The sequence below is a fragment of the Anguilla rostrata genome, unplaced genomic scaffold (assembly GCF_018555375.3).
Source record: "Anguilla rostrata isolate EN2019 unplaced genomic scaffold, ASM1855537v3 scaf1075, whole genome shotgun sequence".
NCBI classification, from domain to species: Eukaryota; Metazoa; Chordata; class Actinopteri; order Anguilliformes; family Anguillidae; genus Anguilla; species Anguilla rostrata.
Genome location: NW_026986416.1, coordinates 1 through 19,583, shown reverse-complemented (window position 1 = coordinate 19,583; position 19,583 = coordinate 1). Strand labels below are relative to the sequence as shown.

Below are 19,583 nucleotides of genomic sequence, written 5' to 3'. Positions count from 1 at the left end.
CGGTAGGATACTGTTACGTCCCAAAAGCCAACCGAAGTTCCAATAACCAGGGACCACAACATAAACTAAACAAGGAGTCAAATCTATATACAAACATAGAAGATTTATTAAAAACAATGAGACAACAAAACAGAACACATTACCATATGTAGGCTAAACAGGAGGGTTCAGGCAGAAAACAGACAGCCAGGCTACTCTTCATCTAAAAGAAACCACAGTTGACTTTCTGGCCTAACTATCTAAAAATGTGTGAAATCTCGATAATAAATTTTTTTTTAAAAGCCCCCATTCAACCGCGGTGTCTTCAGGCTTTATCCAGTTGACTGTTAGGACACAGGTGTGCATCGTCAAGCAATCAAACCCCAATCAGCTCCACCTGCAGGATTAAGACATGCAGACTCCAAATCAAGAGAATGTAACAGACACCGCTGCTGTACCCTTGAGCAAGGTACTTAACCTGCATGTATCCAGCTGTATAACTGGATACAATGTGAATGCTAAGTAAGGATGTGCTTATGTGCTTAAGGTACTGCAAAAAATAAAGGTGCTCTCCAGTTACACAAGTTTCCCAATTTACATTACAGCCATTTAACATACACTCTTATCTTGAGCTTCTTTCACACTATTTACATTGCATCCATTAACATAGTATCAATTTATATAGCTGGATATATACTGAAGCAATGCAGGTTAAGTACCATGGTGTACCCTGCCCTACGCGAAGAATGACATGCAGAATTACACTGATTAGAAGTAATGCGATGACCAGGGCTGTGTGAGAGTGCAAACTATCCCTAATGGCAATTCATGAAGAAACTCCTGTATTTCAAAGCCATGTTTCGCCAGATATTACATTAAGCCTTCAAGCCCGTAAGATGCACATTTATATATATTTTTTTAGTAAGTCTACTTTAATAAATGATACAATATGTCATGTAATGTTTAGCAAAGCAATAATGAAAATAAACTCATGCCACGCTGTGTGGTCAGGTATGGTCAGTTTGTTCAGCCAGTTCCTCCCCACTGTGTACCACTTTCCGGCGTGATACCCATCTCCAGAAGGCTGGATTCACAATGATTGACAGAAAGAGGAGGACTGCCACGCCCACACAGATCCGAACCACGTTCTCCACAGCACGGTAAACTGAGGGAGCAAAAAAACAAAGAAGTCAAGGGTTGAAACAGGCTGTGGGAAAACTACATGCATTTCAGAATTTGGCAACAAATTTTAGTCTGCTCGAACAAGCATTTCATGTACATTTCTGTAATGCTAATCAAATACAATCAGACCTAAAACTATTTTGTTACTCTATTATATGTCTTTAGTATGCTTTTAATTACCTCACTATCTTATTTGTGTTCTTATTTTATTATATCAAATTATTATTATTTTATTATTATCCTTTATTATTATTATTTCTTTTATTTATTCATGATTTATTATTTGTATTTGTATTTCTTTGTTTTTTTTTCATTTTATTTATTATTATTATTATTATTATTATTATTATTATTATATACGCCATATAGACAAAAGTATGTGGACACCTGACAGCCAACATCTCATCTAAAATTATGGGCATTAATATGTAGTTGGTTCACCCTTTGCTTCTATAAAAACTTCCACTCTTCTGGGAAGGTTTCATATTAGATGTAGGAGCATTGCTGCAGGGACTTGCTTCCATTCAGCCAGAAGAACATTAGTGAGATCGCGCACTGATTGGGCGATTTGGCCTGGCTCACAGTTGGCTTTCCAATTGATCCCGAAGGTGTTGGATGGGGTTGAGATTAGGGCTCTGTGCCGGCGAGTTAAATTACACTAATCTCAACAAAACCATTTCTATATGGACCTCGCTGTTTGTCCATGGGAATTATTATGGTGAAACAGGAAAGGGCCTTCCTCAAACTGTTTCCCCAAAGTTGGAAGCACAAAATCACTTAGAATGACATTGTATTAAGATTAACCTTCACTGGAACTAAGGGGCCTAGGCCAAATCACGAAAAACAGCAGAAGACCAAATGGTGTCCAGATACTATTGTTCATATAGTGTATAATTGGAGCCTATTTCTCAGTAAATTATGTGCATTTATATGCCACAAAAGCCAGCAAAATTATTATTGGCTAACCAGCCTTCAGCTACAACTGAGATATCCAGGTTTCTGAAAAAATAACAACTGAACCATATGAATCTCTGCATTTAATGCTCTTTATGAGACTGTGGTCAGGGTTCTGTCATTTTGTCCTGTCTTATTGAAATGTCTCACCTGTAATGCACATTTATAGTCATGCTGCAAATTCAGCATCATGCCTTTACATACAGTGCCATCCTAAACAGTTCACATCCCTGATAAAAATGAGCAAAGGCTGTATGAAATAAACAATACCAATAACAATCTGGGACAATTATACTGGAACAATTATATTGCAGTAGTATAAAATAATACAATTCATTTTTCAGCATGCTGCCTTTGCTCCTTCTGAATGAATAATTTTGTAAGGTATTGTATATGTCCTCTTTTTTCTGTCTGTCTTAGTTGAAAATTTATACCATTATTCAGATTCAGAATGGGATTAAACATAAAAAAATTTTTATACAATATAATACATTTAAATTACATTGCATCTTTCTATTTTACATCATAAATCAAAAACAGAGCTCAACTTATATTAGAAATATGCGACAATTTATGATACACAAGGGTACAATGCATATGTAAATGCATATAACTGTTCACTTGTCTGTTTTCTCAATCATAAACTGAACTTACTGATATGGCTTGGCATGAAGCCTTCACTGATGAGGGAGTAGTACGGTCTGTCTGTCCTGTTCCCACTACATCTATATTCACCATCAGAGGAGCTATCCCAGAATCCCACTGTGTGCCTCTCTCCAGTGTGGTTCAGTGAGATCTGCGTTCCGTCTCTGTACCACGTGTAGTTCCAGTCAGCAGAAGTAAAGCCCTGAAGCTCACACCTCATTGCTAGAGTGCCTTTAGTGATGAAGACCCCCATCCATCCTTCATCCAGGGTCACTACCGCCTGAGGCAGAGCTGCAAGATCATACATTGCTTATCATCCAACTCAACGTGTTACATGGGAAAACAGATATAGGTCATTGAATCCATAATCCACTAGGCCTTACATTGCATGGTTAATAGCAGAAAGTTACTGTAGTTGGAGTGACAGGTCTCTCTCCCTATCATGGCACATGATACTAAAAAAAGGGAATTCCTCTTCACATTGGTGGACAGCTGATGAAATTTGTTGCCTTCTTAATAGGTGTATGTAGTGTGCTGTGCTCCAGTTATAATACGTCAGAACCATGTTGCTGTTTGACATCAAAGTGAGTAATCGGGCAGGCTTGCGAGTGAACTCATGAATGGAACAATTATCTAGGAATTGTATGCCTAATACTGTATTAGGTTGTTTTAATTATTTTTATAAAATTACTCACCCATTTTGTTTCAGGCCTAATAACTCAACAGGCCTGACAACACAATCATGCTCTAAATTGTTTTACCGGGTAAAAACGGTAATAAGCAGCAATTTATTCATCCTATCAACTGGCACCACACAGCCCTGCAGTGAGGGGTAAGGCTGTGATTCTTTGGGTCCAGCACGTTCTCATAAAAAATAACGACTGGGCTTCAGATATATCACAGAAAGTAGTCATATGACATCATTAATTAATTTGCATATTTCAGTGTTATAAGAGAATTAATTTGCATATTTATCCCCGTTCATTATATTCCCATTGTGTATGAGAGGCAGCTCCCTCTCACTCCTCTTAACTCAATTATGGCACCAATAACTGCCAAATGGTTTTTTTCAAAATCTCAGTCAAGGGAACAGTATTTACTCAGTTAATGTAAGGCAGTGCAAGCCTGACACACACAAAATTGTACATAGTGGCAAAGAGTTTGCAGTTGAAATGTATCAGTTTACTTTGGACATGCAAAATAAATCATACTTACCTCGTACAGTCAATGTAGCAGAGCTGCCAATCAGAGAGTGTACAGATGCTCTCCTTGTAAGTTCTCCTCTGCAGGTGTACAGTCCAGCATGTGACTGATCAGCAGAGAGGATTGTGTATGTGTCTTCATTTACACTGCTGGAGTCAGCCTTGTCTACAGGAAGCTCCCGTCCATCTCTGTACCATTTATACTTCCACTCTGCAGAGCTGCCATGAATTACACACCTCAGAGTCACTGTTTCATCGGGGAAGACCTCTGTCCATCCAGACTGTACGATCAGATATGTTTGAGCTAATACTGTAAATCAATACAATTTTAATTATGAACTGAAAATATCATGAAACACTCATGTTTTTATCAAATTATTAAAGCACATGAATCAAATCCATATTCTACTATTTTAATCATTCTCACCAGATATTTCTAAAGTCAGAGGATCACTGTAGTCTGAGTAAAAAGGTTTTCTTCCTCTTGCAGCTCTACAGCGGTACTCTCCACTGTGGGCCAGAGCAGCAGAGCTGATGGTGAAACTGGACCCATCAGTCCTGCTGCTGTCAGTGTTGGGCACAGTGTGTCTCAGTGGGTCTTTGTACCAGAGATACTCCCAGCCAGCAGGATCTCCCTCAAACCCACAGCTCAGGGTGACTCTCTCTCCTGTGTACATCGCTCTACTGGGGGGATTCTGTGTAATAACAGGTTTTGCTTTTCCCCCTGATGAAGGTAAGATATGTGCTCAGTGTCATTTAGCATTAATAGATACATTCTCCATCACATTCAAGACCATATGTAGGGCCACCAGTATGTCTCCACCATGTGACCTGCAGGGATTTAAACTTGTAATTCACTGCTTATCCTCTAGGGGTCCCCATAGGCACTCAAAAGCATAGTCAAGTAACTGTTCGGACAACTGAATTTCTAAATCAGCCATTTATAAAATTTTAGTTGATCTCATTAATTAAGTAATGTATGAGTTGATCTAATATTGTGACAGCCAGGCAGGAAGGTGAACATGGATTTATTTTTAAATGGTATGAAAAGTATAGCTTTGAGCCAGTGGTCCACCTTTCTGGACCTGGAGAGCCACAGGGTTTGCTGGCTTACATTGTTATTCATCACTTGAGTAGCATAGAAATTGATCAGTTAAAGCAGTAGATTAAAAGGTTAACTCAGGTTACCTGCTTACTTTGGTCTCAATTGGTTGCTGATCTTAAACAAAAAACAAAAACCAGCACACTCTGTGGCTGTCCAGGACCAGGATTGAGTATCGCTTACGTAAAAAGCAAAACGCATACATATGAAGTAGGGGTGTCCAATCTAATCCGAAAATGGCCAGTAAGGGTTCAGGTTTATGTTTTTGCCCAACTCTATGGCACCAGATTCTAATTCAGGTCTTGACTGAAGACTAGGATTAGTCCCTTAGTTGGATCATGAGCATATATGTTTCATTTAACTTTTTCCTCTAAGTCAAACATTGTAACTGCTCTCATTTTTACTGTGGCTTCTAACAATACCTATCATGCCCCTGTACAACATATAGAAATACTGAAACATGTCTATTTTAGCAAATAATCAAATTAAATTGAACACGTGAGTGTCGCATGTAAACACTTCAGTCAACCATCATTTGTGCTTAATTAGAGTCAATTAAATTATCAAATAAGATATCTGAGGGGGCATAACAAAGAGGCTATAGTGACCTCTAGGTGGCGGAGAACTGAAGTACAATGTGAGAAAACAAGGGGAGACAAACTGGTGTCCTTAATCATATGATTAAATAATGAAGCAATTGCCACAAACCCATCAGACACATTTAACATAAATTGTCCATGGAAAGACTGGATAATAGTATTCTGACACCTTCCTTCAAACTGGCAACTCACAGTAATCAAGAACAAGACACATCAGATCATAATATTATACAAAAGCGTATTTCTTGGTCCAAATAACATTGTAAAATTGTTTTTTTCTCAGTTTTGCCTGGAAATAAATAACACATGACATACAAATTATTGAGAGAAAATAAAGCATATTTACCTCGTACACTCAATGCGGCAGAGCTGCTAACCAGAGAGTGCACAGATGCTCTCCTTGTATGTGCTCCTCTGCAGGTGTACAGTCCAGCATGTGACTGATCAGCAGAGAGGATTGTGTATGTGTCTCCATTTACACTGCTGGAGTCAGCCATGTCTACAGGAAGCTCCCATCCATCTCTGTACCATTTATACATCCACTCTGTAGAGTTGCTCTGAATTACACACCTCAGAATCACTGTTTCATTGGGGAAGACGTCTGTCCATCCAGACTGCACGGTCAGCTGAGCTTGTGGGAGAGCTGAAAGTTTAAAAGACAGTTTATTGCTGTAAATGGAAGGTTTCACAAGACACCTGCTTTCAAATATGCATTCTGCTCTTTCAATGGTTTTGAAAATACATCATAATTACCTTGAACACTCAAATTAGCAGAGCTGCCAATCAGAGAGTGTACAGATGCTCTCCTTGTAAGTTCTCCTCTGCAGGTGTACAGTCCAGCATGTGACTGATCAGCAGAGAGGATTGTGTATGTGTCTCCATTTACACTGCTCGAGTTAGCCTTGTCTACAGGAAGCTCCCGTCCATCTCTGTACCATTTATACATCCAGTCTGTAGAGCTGCCCTGAATCACACACCTCAGAGTCACTGTTTCATTGGGGAAGACCTCTGTCCATCCAGACTGCACAGTCAGATGTGTTTGAGGTAATACTGTAATTCACAATTTTTAATTATAAACTGAAAGTATCATGAAACGCTCCTCATAATTTTAGTAAATTATTAATAAATAAATCAAAGCCATATTCGACTAGTGTAAAAAACTATTGTAATAATTCTCACCAGATATTTCTAAAGTCAGAGGATCACTGTAGTCTGAGTAAAAAGGTGTTCTCCCTCTTGCAGCTCTACAGCGGTACTCTCCACTGTGGGCCAGAGCAGCAGAGCTGATGGTGAAACTAGACCCATCGGTCCTGCTGCTGTCAGTGTTGGGCACAGTGTGTCTCTGTGTGTCTTTGTACCAGAGATACTTCCAGCCAGCAGGATCTCCCCCAAACCCACAGCTCAGGGTGACTCTCTCTCCTGTGTACAGCTCTCCACTGGGGGAATTCTGGGTAATAACAGGCCTTGGCTTTTTACCTGATAAAGATAAAGCATGTGCTCAGTCTCATTTCTTAGCATTCATAAACATTGACAGTCTTCATCACATTCCAGATCATATGGGTAAGGACTGAAGAAAACCTCCCAAACTCACCAGACACATTTAACACAAGTGTACCAGGGAAAGACTGGATAACTGGGTTTTGTCCTCGTTCACCCTGACACAGGTACTCTCCACTGTCTGACTCTCTTACAGAGTGCAGGATGTGCTTTTGTAGGCTTTCAGTTGTGCGGGCATAGAGGCTCTCTAATCTTCCCTGGGTGTTTCTGCTCCATGAATATCTCCAGCCAGACCCTTTCCTGATGTCACAAGCTAAGCTAACAGTTTCTCCTGTGAACATCACTGAGGCTGGGGGATCTGTGACTATGACAGCCTGAGGACGATCAGCTGAAATGGAGATCATTGAAGAGATGTTGTTTAAACGTTTTATTTCTTATCATTTGTTGAATCAAAAAAGAAGCACTATTTGAGGGGATTAGTTTTCATTTACACTACTCACCAGAGACTGTTATGGTATGGATGTTACTGAAGGCTCGTTCACGTCCTTTTACAGCTTCACACTGATACATTCCGCTCTGTCTCTCTTCCACAGCACTCAGGACCAACACAGACACAGAGCCGTTACTACTGGAGGCTGGAAGTTGTATTTGACCCCATTCTCTGTGTCTGGTCCACACAAATGTCCATCCCTCAGATTCAATAACCTGACAGCTGAGAGTAATTGTCTCTCCTGGGAACACATCTGGCCATGGAGGATTAGCAGTCAGACGAACAGCAGGACTTGACTGTGCAGCTGAAACAGCTATAAAAAAACAGAATCAAACAGTTTTACAATGCAGAGTTTAGTTTAATACATAGTATCAATGCACATATCGTATGGTTTCTACTTCTAAATTAAAATTAAAATTAACTATGTTACATTTTCTGAATGCACATTTTTCCTAAATGTAACTGTGGCAAACACGCCTGCCACAGGCCACCGAAGTGGCTTTCCTTGGGGCCCTCCAGTACAGAGACAGGGAGATGATGTTCAAGCAGTCCACATTTATTTGCAAGGGTTTGGCAAGCTGGTACAGCCAAATGAGCAGATGTAAAACCCTGTCATGACAGAGAAGGCTCCCCTGTGTGGGTGGGGATGGCAAACTTAACCTGTGCGCAGTGATTACCTCACTACGCACAGGTGCAGCCACTCCTGTTCCTGGGTCCAATTAGCCTGGCCAATTATCTAATTCTTAACCAATTATCCAATTGGCCAGGTCTAATTAGCTTGACCCAGGGCAGGTGTGGCTGCTTATACCAGCCATCCCCACACCACAGTAACCTAAATATTTCCTCATATTTTTGCATTATTAATATTGCAACAACAAACTTTGAGTCTGTCAGAAAAAACGGGTTTTGGAAAGTTGATCTTTATGAATTCTGGTCTATAATTGCTGTGCGTGTTCCACAAAACAAATGCGTGGTAATTATGTCAAAATATAGATTTTAGGAATTTAATATCTATACCTTTCTGAACACCAAAAAACACCAGTGCTGTTGCATCTGAAACAGGAAGAAAGCAATGTAAATTGCTATATCTGATCCAGTGTGAATGAATGTTAGTATAAAATGATTTTATTTTCGCATTAAAAACACAAATCCTTTTTTTGCAAAGTTGGACCGATTTTCATTAAACAATGCTGTATAATGTATAATTTTTTAGTAGCTAAGTGTTCTTGATAGTATGCAATTTTCACTCACTCCATCTTTCATACAGTATGGCAACTTAATAAGCTCAGCCCAGTTCAGCAATTATTGAAGTATGATTGTCTCAGTCATACATTTGAAAATATGTATTGGAAGTTTTCATAAAGTTAATTGTGAAGATTGTCACAGACAATCACATGCAATCACAATAATACATAGCAGGACTGCAGTACATATGTATATGGAAGCATTGCATGACCTATCATATCATGATCAGTAAGATATAAGGCATAATATATAAAATCATAAGGTTACTTTAGTTAGTCTTAATCATACATGTATTCTTTCATTTATTTCACCACGTCTACATATTCACATGAAATGTAGATTTCTTTATTTAACCAGAAAAAACCCCATTGAGATTTAAATTGCTTTTGCAAGGGGAACCTGACATAAAACACAAAGTTATGAAGTTACACAAGGCAGTCAACAAACATAAAATCAGTTACAAACATCAAATGGAGAAAGAGACAGCAGTGCAACAGTAAACACAAAGTTTTACTTACAAATTGGAAAGCGCAGAAATGTGTCATGAGGCTTCATTCTTGCTTTAGACATCAGATAAGTGCATTGCCTATGCTGTGGTCATCGCAGCTGCCTCTATTATAAGGTATTGGGCGAAAAGTAGAACGCTTGTGATGGAGAATTTTGAAAAAAAAAACGAACAAAAAAAACCTATATCCTCTTTCACTCTGCACACATTTGCCGCTTGGTTGCTTTATGCGACAGTGCCTGACCACACGGCCTTTAATAGTTTCAGCGCAGCCTTGTATTTGCCGGTGTATCTCACTGATAGTGCCACCTTAAAAATAAATTAACACGTTACCAGAGCAACCACTTTGGAAAGAGAGCTGTGAGAACGGTCCCTAACTGAGTTTGCGGTCTGCAAAAACAGTGCTGAGTGCTAACAGTGTTTGACATCACTTTTTTTGTTGAACAGCCTATAGTCACCTTGAACTACATATAAAAATATATGACATTACACTGTTTGACTGTTTGTATCTCACACACACAAAACACACAGACAAGCACATGCATGCACACACACACACACAAACACATGCATGCACGCACACACACATACACACACACACACAAACACAAGCTGCACAAGAAGCTTCTTCTTCCAGCTCATACCAGTGCAAGCCCAGCTCATGCACTGCGATGTGAAAAGAAGCAGTGAATTGGCATACGTATCCTTGAGGAGAGGACATGTTTGAATGCGTGGTCTCGGAATGACTATTAAGAGCAGAGCAATCAAGATGGCTCCTGAAAATAATTGGGGCAGCAGAGTAGTACGATGGGTAAGAAGCTGGTTTTGTAACCTAAAGGTCCCCGGTTTGATTCCCCGGTAGGACACTGTTACATCCCAAAAGCCAACCGAAGTTCCAATAACCAGGGACTACAACATAACAAACTAAACATTACATTACATTTATTTGGCAGACACTTTTATCCAAAGAGACGCACAAAAAGTGCATTTCATGGTCACAGACAACTACTAAACACAGGTTCAGTAAGATACAATACTTATTTTGTACAGCTATTTCTAGCCAACAACACAGTTTAGTTTACACAGTGAACACTATTCAGACCTAACCTCTGCAAAGCCAACTAGGCAGAAGAATAAGCTACAGTATTAGGACAAATACAATTTACCAAAAAGTGCTGGGATGGGGCAACATTTAACAAGTGTCATGAAAAAAGGGGGGCGGGGGGGATTTAGAGTGAAATATACAGCGTGGTGGTGGTTAGTCTAGGTATAGTCTGAAGAGATAAGTCTTCAGGCCACGGTGGTAGATGGGTAGTGAGGGGGAGGTTCGGAGAGGGACGGGGAGTTCATTCCACCACTGGGGAGCTAGGGTGGAGAAGCTCTGTGATCCCTTTGGTCGGGTGGGAGGGGTTACAAGGCGCCCTGCAGCCGCAGAGCGGAGTGGTCGAGCAGGCACATAGGATTGAATCATGTCCTGAAAGTAGATGGGGGCTGTCCTGTTGGCTGCAGTGTAGACAAGGGTAAGGGCTTTGAACCTTTAAACAAGGAGTCAAAATCTATATACAAAAATAGAAGATTTATTACAAACAATGAGACAACAAAACAGAACACATTACCATATGTAGGCTGAACAGGATGGTTCAGGCAGAAAACAGACCAGATCTAGGCTACTCCAATCTAAAAGAAACCACAGTTGACTTTCTGGCCTAACCATCTAAAAATGTCTTAAGCAAGAAAACTGCCTGACCACCTGCAACCTATAACAGAAAAGTACCAACACAGAAAACTAAACAGTAGTGGCAAATTGTAACACACAAAAGAAAGGAAGTAAAAAGCCTGCTTTGAGGATGTGCTCATGTGTTCTATTTAAAAATAATGAAGGTAATGCAAAAATAAAATAAAATAAAGGTTAAGGGTAACGGGTAAGGAACTGGTCTTCCAACCTAAAGGTCACAGGTTTGATTCTTGGGTAGGACACTGCCGTTGTGCCCTTGAGCAAAGTACTTAACCTGCATTGCTTCAGTGTATATCCAGCTGTATAATTGGATGTAAATGCTACTGTATACTGAAAAGCTGTGTAAATTGCTCTAGATAAGAGCATCTGCTAAATGCCTACAATATTATATGTAATGCATTCATATCATCTGGAGCAGAGTTGTGCTGGTTTTCCTATTAATGCCTTTGATATTTTGTCAGTGTAGCATCTTTCTACTTGGAATCACCTTGCCTGTAAGGTGCAAGGCGAGGGGCGACATAGCTCAGGAGGTAAGACCGATTGTCTGGCAGTCGGAGGGTTGCCGGTTCAAACCCCGCCCTGGGCATGTCGAAGTGTCCTTGAGCAAGACACCTAACCCCTAACTGCTCTGGCGAATAAGAGGCATCAATTGTAAAGTGCTTTGGATAAAAGCGCTATATAAATGCAGTCCATGTAGCATTTACAACATGACAACAGCAGTGTCGATGCAAATTAAGCTGGCCGTCAGAATTGAAAATCAACCAATCAGAAACATTGCAAAAACCCTGGGCGTGCCCAAGTCAATAGTTTGGTTCATCATTAACAAGAAAAAAACGACTGGTGAACTCAATTATGTCAAAAGACCACTGTAGTGGATGACCAGAGAATACTATCTATGGTGAAGAAAACCCCCCTGACAAAAGCCCAACAGATCAAAACACTCTCCTGGATGTGTCAAAGGCTACCATACGTAGAAGACTACATCAGTAGGACTACAGAGGGTACGCTACCAGATGCAAACCACCAATAAGCCTGATGAACAAAAAGGCGAGATTACAGTTTGCTAAAAAGCACCTAAAAGAGCCCCAAGACTTCTGGAACAGAATCTTGTGGACAGATGAGACAAAGATCAACATGTACCAGAGTGATGGAAAGAGGAAAGTGTGGAGAAAAAAAGGAAATGCCCATGATCCAAAGCATACCACCTCATCCGTGAAACATGGTGGAGGGGGTGTTATGGCTTGGGCCTGTATGGCTGCCAGTGGAACAGGCTCACTTTTCTTCATCGATGATGTGACTGCAGACAGAAGTAGAACAATGAATTCTGAAGTCTACAGAAACATTTTATCTGTTCAGATAAAACTTCATCATGCAACAAGACAATGACCCGAAACATACTGCTAAAGCAACGGAGGGGTTTTTGACGGCCAAAAAGTGGAAAATCCTTGACTGGCCGAGTCAGTCACCGGATCTGAATCCAATTGAACATGCGTTTTACATGCTGAAGAGGAGACTGAAGGCAAAAAGTCCCCGAAACAAACAGGAACTGAAGATGGCTGCAGTACAGGCCTGGCAGAGCATCACCAAGGAAGATACCCAGCGTCTGGTGATGTCTATGCGTCGCAGACTTCAAGCAGTCATTGCATGCAAAGGATATGCGACCAAATATTAAAAATGATTACTTTATTCTACATTATGTTAAACTGTCCAATATTTTTTGATGCCCGAAAATGGGGGGACCATGTACAAAAGGTTCTATAATTTCTAAACGGTTCATCTGATATGGATGAAAATACCCTCAAATTAAAGCTGACAGTCTGCACTTCAATCCCATTGTCATTGTATCATTTCAAACTCAAAGTGCTAGAGTACAAAACCAAATTAACAAAAAAATGTGTCACTGTCCAATGAATTATGGTGCTCACTCTAGTATTGATTCTAGCCTTTTGAATGCCTTTGGAGTCTGTTATTGGAGTTTGTCAACATGAGTACCATGTAGTGGTGCCAGTGAAAGTGAAGGAAGCCATTATGAGGCTTGTATATTATGTGTCACTATCTTCAGCCACAAGCTGTTGAAATGTGTTTGAAATTGAGATTTTGGAACAAGTGCATTGCTTACAAATACACTGTTCCTGACTCAAGTTTTCACATGCAGCATAGGTCCTGTAACCTGTGGCTTTGGATAAAAGTATATGCTTCATAAATGTAATGTAATGTAGTGTAACTTATGTCTTTTCTCTGCTGAAAGGTCGCCTCACCACAGTAAGACAATAACGCCATTGACGGCTGTAGAAGTGAAACTTATTTGGCTGTCACAGGGCTCTTCCTGATCCCACAGTTCCAGTACATTTCCTGTTTATTTAGTGAGAATTGATGGTTTTTTTGACAAATAGCATTTACTTCATTGCATGCTTCCCACTGTTTTAGCTGGTAAAATCTCTCGCACACTTGCAGTGTAGGCCCCACAGTTGCTAGTTTGAACCTTGGAGGTTGACATTCCTCCTGTTAGCGGGGGGAGGTGTATCGAGCTCCCTGTTTAATAGGTTAGTGCACGCTGGTACATGCACAAAAGTACCTAAAGCAGATCCATTCAGCGCCAAACCAAAAATAATTACATTTCATATTCATTAAAATATGTAATATAAATGTGTGACTTATCCTGATTGAAATCTAATTAACTGCAAAATGATTAACATTGTGGTTGTGCATTCACTCAATCCTTTAATTCCATAGAAAAACTCAATAAAACAACCAGCAGAGATTTATTATATACGCTGCACTGTTGTGTTTACAAGCACCAAGCACACACAACAGTAGATCACAGAGTATACCTGTTCTAACTCAACAACGCAAACCTAACAAACACAGCATCGTACAAAGTAAAGGTTTTACACCCTAAGCACAATATTGTGAAGAACTGATTTAAAGTCATTGCACCCATTTTAAATGAATTTCTGTATTTTTCTAAGGAGCCCGAAGAGACCACAACTACATGCAGGCACTGCATTTCTTTCAGCTGTGTCACTGCTGTGCCTGTTGCATTTCCTCTTTGCAAAGGGTTGTGGAAACTGAGGTGAACAAAAACGTCCTCGTGGTTTCTAGTGGGGCATTTACACAGTATTAGTAATCAGAATGAAGCCGGACACCATGTTCTTTCTGCTTTGTAAGTAGAAGAATTTTAATAAACAATTTCAAGCAATAATTATCTGGTAACATATGAATTATGAGTACAATGCATAATACGTATAGTATGTGAGACATTACAAAAACAGCTATGTTGTGGAAAATCTGAATAAATGTATAATTCCTGTTATGGGCAGAAGTCTTGCTGAGTATTATTGTGACTGCTAATCTGTAAATTTGACTGCACAATACTTTGGAAGTGGCATAGTTCTTCACAATTAAATTCATGAAAACATGCAACACATGCTTTCAAACGTGTGACTGTCTCTTGTGTCTGAACAATCACACTTCAATAATCACTGAACTGGTGTGAGCTTATAAAGTTAGCATACCGCATGAAAGATAGAGTGAGTGAAAATAACATACTATCAAGAACATTTAGCTACTGAAAAACTGGACAACATTATACAGCATTACAAAAAAAAAAAAAAGGATTGGAGTTTTCAATGTGAAAATACACTCTCAGAAAAAAGGGTTCAAAAAGGCTCTTTTGTGTCTCCATGGAGGGACCCCGACTAGTTCAAGGGTTCTTTGTCGGGCAAAATGGTTGAATCTGGGAGCTTTCACATTTCTCACACCAACCATAGAGGGTTCCATGAGAACTAAAATGGTTCCCCTATGAAGACAAGCCAAAGAACCGTTTTTACTGAGAGTGTAATAAAATCATTTTATACTAACATTCATTCACACTGGATCAGACATTGCAATTTACTTTTCTTTCTCCCTGTTTCAGATGCCACAGCATTGGTTTTTGGTGAACACAAAGGTATAGATATTAAGTTCCTAAGATCTATATTTTGACAGGGACATAATTACCATGCATTTGATTTGTGGAACACGCACAGCAATTATAAACCAGAATTCATAAAGATCATGACAACTCTCCAAAACCCATTCTTTCTGACAGACTCAAAGTTGTTTAGGATACATATAGGGAAAATTTACATTTCGGAAATGTAATGTAGTTCACTTAAATTTAAATTTAAAAGCTGAATGCATATTTTTCATTGATACAATGTAAACCAAACTTTGCATTGTAAAACTGTTTGATTCTGTTTTTTATAACTGTTTCAGCTGCACAGTCAAGTCCTGCTGTTCGTCTGACTGCTAATCCTCCATGGCCAGATGTGTTCCCAGGAGATACAATTACTCTCAGCTGTCAGGTTATTGAATCTGAGGGATGGACATTTGTGTGGACCAGACACAGTCAGGGTGGTCAAACACAGCTTCCAGCCTCCAGTAGTAACGGCTCTGTGTCTGTGTTTGTCCTGAGTGATGTGAGAAAGCGACAGAGTGGAAAGTATCAGTGTAAAGCTGTAAAAGGAAATGAGCGAGGTTTCAGTAACATCCATACCATAACAGTCTCTGGTGAGTAGTATAAGTGAAAATTACTCCCCTCAAATAGTGGTTCTGTGTTTTTAGTTTTTTGCTTCAAAAAATGATATTAAGTAAAACGTTAAAACAACATCTCTTCAATGATCTCCATTTCAGAAGATCATCCTCAGGCTGTCATAGTCACAGATCCCCCAGCCTCAGTGATGTTCACAGGAGAAACTGTTAGCTTAGCTTGTGACATCAGGAAAGGGTCTGGCTGGAGATATTCATGGAGCAGAAACACCCAGGGAAGATTAGAGAGCCTGTATACCCGCAGTACTGAAAGCCAACAAAAGCACATCCTGCACTCTGTAAGAGAGTCAGACAGTGGAGAGTACCTGTGTCAGGGTGAACAAGGACAAAACCCTGTTATCCAGTCTTCCCCTGGGTCACTTCTGTTACATGTGTCTGGTGAGTTTGGGAGGTTTTCTTCAGTCCTTACCTGTATGCTCTTCTATGTGATGAAGACCATTGATGTTTATGAATGCTAAGAAATGACACTGAGCACATGTTTTACCTTTATCAGGGGAAAAGACAAGGCCTGTTATTACCCAGAATCCCCCCAGTGGAGAGCTGTACACAGGAGAGAGAGTCACCCTGAGCTGTGGGTTTGGGGGAGATCCTGCTGGCTGGGAGTATCTCTGGTACAAAGACACACTGAGACACGCTGTGCCCAACACTGACAGCAGCAGGACTGATGGGTCCAGTTTCACCATCAGCTCTGCTGCTCTGGACAACAGTGGAGATTACCGCTGTAGAGCTGCAAGAGGAAGAACACCTTTCTACTCAGACTACAGTGATCCTCTGACTTTAGAAATATCTGGTGAGAATTATTACAATAGTTTATGACACTAGTAGAATATGGCTTTTATTTATTTATTAGTAATTTACTAAAATTATGAGGAGCGTTTCATGATACGTTCAGTTTATAACTAGAAATTGTATTGATTTACAGTATTACCTCAAACACATCTGACCGTGCAGTCTGGATGGACAGAGGTCTTCCCCAATGAAACAGTGACTCTGAGGTGTGTAATTCAGGGCAGCTCTACAGAGTGGATGTATAAATGGTACAGAGATGGACAGGAGCTTCCTGTAGACAAGGCTAATTCGAGCAGTGCAAATGGAGACACATACACAATCCTCTCTGCTGATCAGTCACATGCTGGACTGTACACCTGCAGAGGAGAACTTACAAGGAGAGCATCTGTACACTCTCTGATTGGCAGCTCTGCTAATTTGAGTGTTGGAGGTAAATGTGATTTATTTTCTTTCAGCAATTTGCACATGTGTTTACAAAGACATCAGTTCAGTCCACATTCAGCAGACCTGTTAATTTGAATCTGATACGTAATTGTGAAATGTTCTTCATTTTCAATGTGGACAGTATGTGCAACAGTCATACCGTGTTTATTTTTATTAACACAGTATATAAAATTGCTCTGTTTGTACCCGAGAGCGGAATAAGAAGAGGGATACTCTGCCTGTCACAATGTTACTTCCTGTTTACTTTGTGGATATCTAAGGCTGAATCCAAATGTTTGCACTCCACACTAGTTGACTGGACATCAGACCTCACTCGTTGTCGTGGATATGACCACTACTAATTTCAAAATGAAAAATAAATAAATCATTGTCTGCAATATACATTTAGGTCATATTAATTATTCTCTCCTTGCATCGGAAAACCTCCTATGGTTGTTTTCCCGCCACACATTTATTATCGTTTTGTTTTTCTGGCATTGCTTCCTTCTCGTCTTTTATATCATCACTTCCTTATTGCTGTGAATTTTGGGTAATCCCACTGTTGAAGTCCGGTGAAGTCTGCAGCGAAGCGGACTCTCTGGAAGTCTTCATGAGCTCCCTTGCAGACTTGATGAATTGTAAAATTGGGCAGCTCTACCCGCTCTGGACTTCATGGGTATGTGCCCGTTAAGACTGCCAGTCTGCACGTGCAGGGAAACCTGGACATTTGGATTCAGCCTAAGAAAAATATCTGGTGGAACCCATTGAAAGATCAGAATGCATCTTTGTAAGCAGGTGTCCTATGAAGCCTTCCATTTACAGAAATAAAATGCCATATAAACTTTCAGCTCTCCCACAAGCCCAGCTGACCGTACAGTCTGGATGGACAGAGGTCTTCCCCACTGAAACAGTGACTCTGAGATGTGTAATTCAGAGCAACTCTACAGACTGGATGTATAAATGGTACAGAGATGGACGGGAGCTTCCTGTAGACAAAGCTGACTCCAGCAGTGTTAATGGAGACACATACACAATCCTCTCTGCTGATCAGTCACATGCTGGACTGTACACCTGCGGAGGAACACATACAAGGAGAGCATCTGTACACTCTCTGGTTAGCAGCTTTGCTACTTTGAGTGTACGAGGTAAATATGATTTATTTTCTCTCAACAATTTACATGTCATGCGTTCTTTCTTTCCAGACTAAACTGAGAAAAAAACAATTTTACAATGTTATTTGGACCAAGAAATATGCTTTTGTATAATATTATGATCTGATGTGTCTTGTTCTGAATTACTGTGAGTTGCCAGTTTGGAGTACAGGTTCAGAATACCATTATCCAGTCTTTCCATGTACAATTTATGTTAAATGTGTCTGATGGGTTTGTGACAATTGCTTCATTCTTTAATCATTATGATTAGGGACACCAGTTTGTCTACCCTTGTTTTCTCACATTGTACTTCAGTCCTCCGCCAGCGAGAGGTCACTATAACCTTTTTGTTAAGCCCCTTCTCAAACAATTCTCATTTGCACCACCTCAATCTTCTTAGTTGATTTAATTGCCACTAATTAAGTACAAATGATGGTTGACTGAAGTGTTTACATGCGACACTCACATTTAAGTTAAATTTAATTTGATTATTTACTAAAATAGACATGCTTCAGTATTTCTATATGTTGTACAGTGGCATGATAGGTTTTGTTAGAAGCCACAGTAAAAATGAGAGCAGTTACAATGTTTGACTTAGAGAATAAAGTTAAATAAAAAAATATATGCTCATGATTCAACTAAGGAACTAATCACAGTCTTCAGTCAAGACCTTAAGTAGAATCAGGTGTCATAGTGCTGGCCTAAAACAAAATCCTGAAGTCATACTGGCCCTTTTCAGATTAGATTGGATACCCCTATTTTATATGAATGCATTTTTCCTTTTTCGGAAGCGATACTCAATCCTGGTTCTGGACAGCCATGGAGTGTGGTGGTTTTTATTTTTCCTTAAGATCAATAACCAATTGAGACCCAAGATAGCAGGTTACCTGAGTTAACCGTGTAATCTACTGCTTTAACTGATCAATTGCTGTGCTACTCAAGTGCTGACTAACAATGAAATCCAGCAAACCCTGTGGCTCTCCAGGTCCAGGAGGGTGGACCATTGGCTCAAAGATATGCTTTTCATAGCATTTAACAGTCAATCCATGTTCACATTTCTGCCCGACTCTCCCTATATTAGATAAATTAATTTATTAACTAATTAACTAGATCAACTAAAGTTTTATAAATGGCTCAATTAATAATTGAGTTGTCTGAACAGTCACTTGACAGTGCCTATAGGGACCCCTGGAGGCTAAGCAGTGAAATACAAGTTTAGATTCCTGCTGGTCACACGGTGGAGACATACTGGTGGCCCTACATATGGTCTTGTATGTGATGAAGAATATATACATTAATGATAAGAAATTACACTTACAGTGATCCTGACTTTAGAAATATCTGGTGATAATTATTAAAATAGTAGAATATGGCTTTGATTTAGGTGCTTGAATAATTTAATACAAATTGTATTGATTTACAGTATTACCTGAAACATATCTGATCATGCAGTCTGGATGGACAGAGGTCTTCCCCAATGAAACAGTGACTCTGA

General features: G+C 39.8%; 2 protein-coding genes and 1 long non-coding RNA gene across 3 annotated transcripts; all 3 read right to left on the bottom strand.

The window, feature by feature from the left end:
* Positions 1-535: 535 nt before the first annotated feature.
* Positions 536-4,639, bottom strand: LOC135247116 (basement membrane-specific heparan sulfate proteoglycan core protein-like). Its single transcript, XM_064320390.1, has 4 exons — positions 4,390-4,639; positions 3,976-4,272; positions 2,770-3,051; positions 536-1,144 (listed from the first exon to the last, which is right to left on the bottom strand). The coding sequence occupies exons 1-4, from the start codon at positions 4,637-4,639 to the stop codon at positions 987-989; spliced, it is 987 nt and encodes a 328-aa protein (XP_064176460.1). The 3' UTR covers positions 536-986.
* Positions 4,640-6,015: 1,376 nt separating this feature from the next.
* Positions 6,016-7,263, bottom strand: LOC135247115 (leukocyte immunoglobulin-like receptor subfamily A member 6). The gene is made up of 3 exons (XM_064320389.1): positions 7,242-7,263; positions 6,843-7,139; positions 6,016-6,713 (listed from the first exon to the last, which is right to left on the bottom strand). The coding sequence occupies exons 1-3, from the start codon at positions 7,261-7,263 to the stop codon at positions 6,349-6,351; spliced, it is 684 nt and encodes a 227-aa protein (XP_064176459.1). The 3' UTR covers positions 6,016-6,348.
* LOC135247117 (uncharacterized) lies at positions 7,261-9,545 on the bottom strand. The gene is made up of 4 exons (XR_010328081.1): positions 9,414-9,545; positions 8,668-8,703; positions 7,661-7,954; positions 7,261-7,548 (listed from the first exon to the last, which is right to left on the bottom strand). It is a non-coding gene; the product is annotated as an uncharacterized LOC135247117 (long non-coding RNA).
* Positions 9,546-19,583: the final 10,038 nt, after the last annotated feature.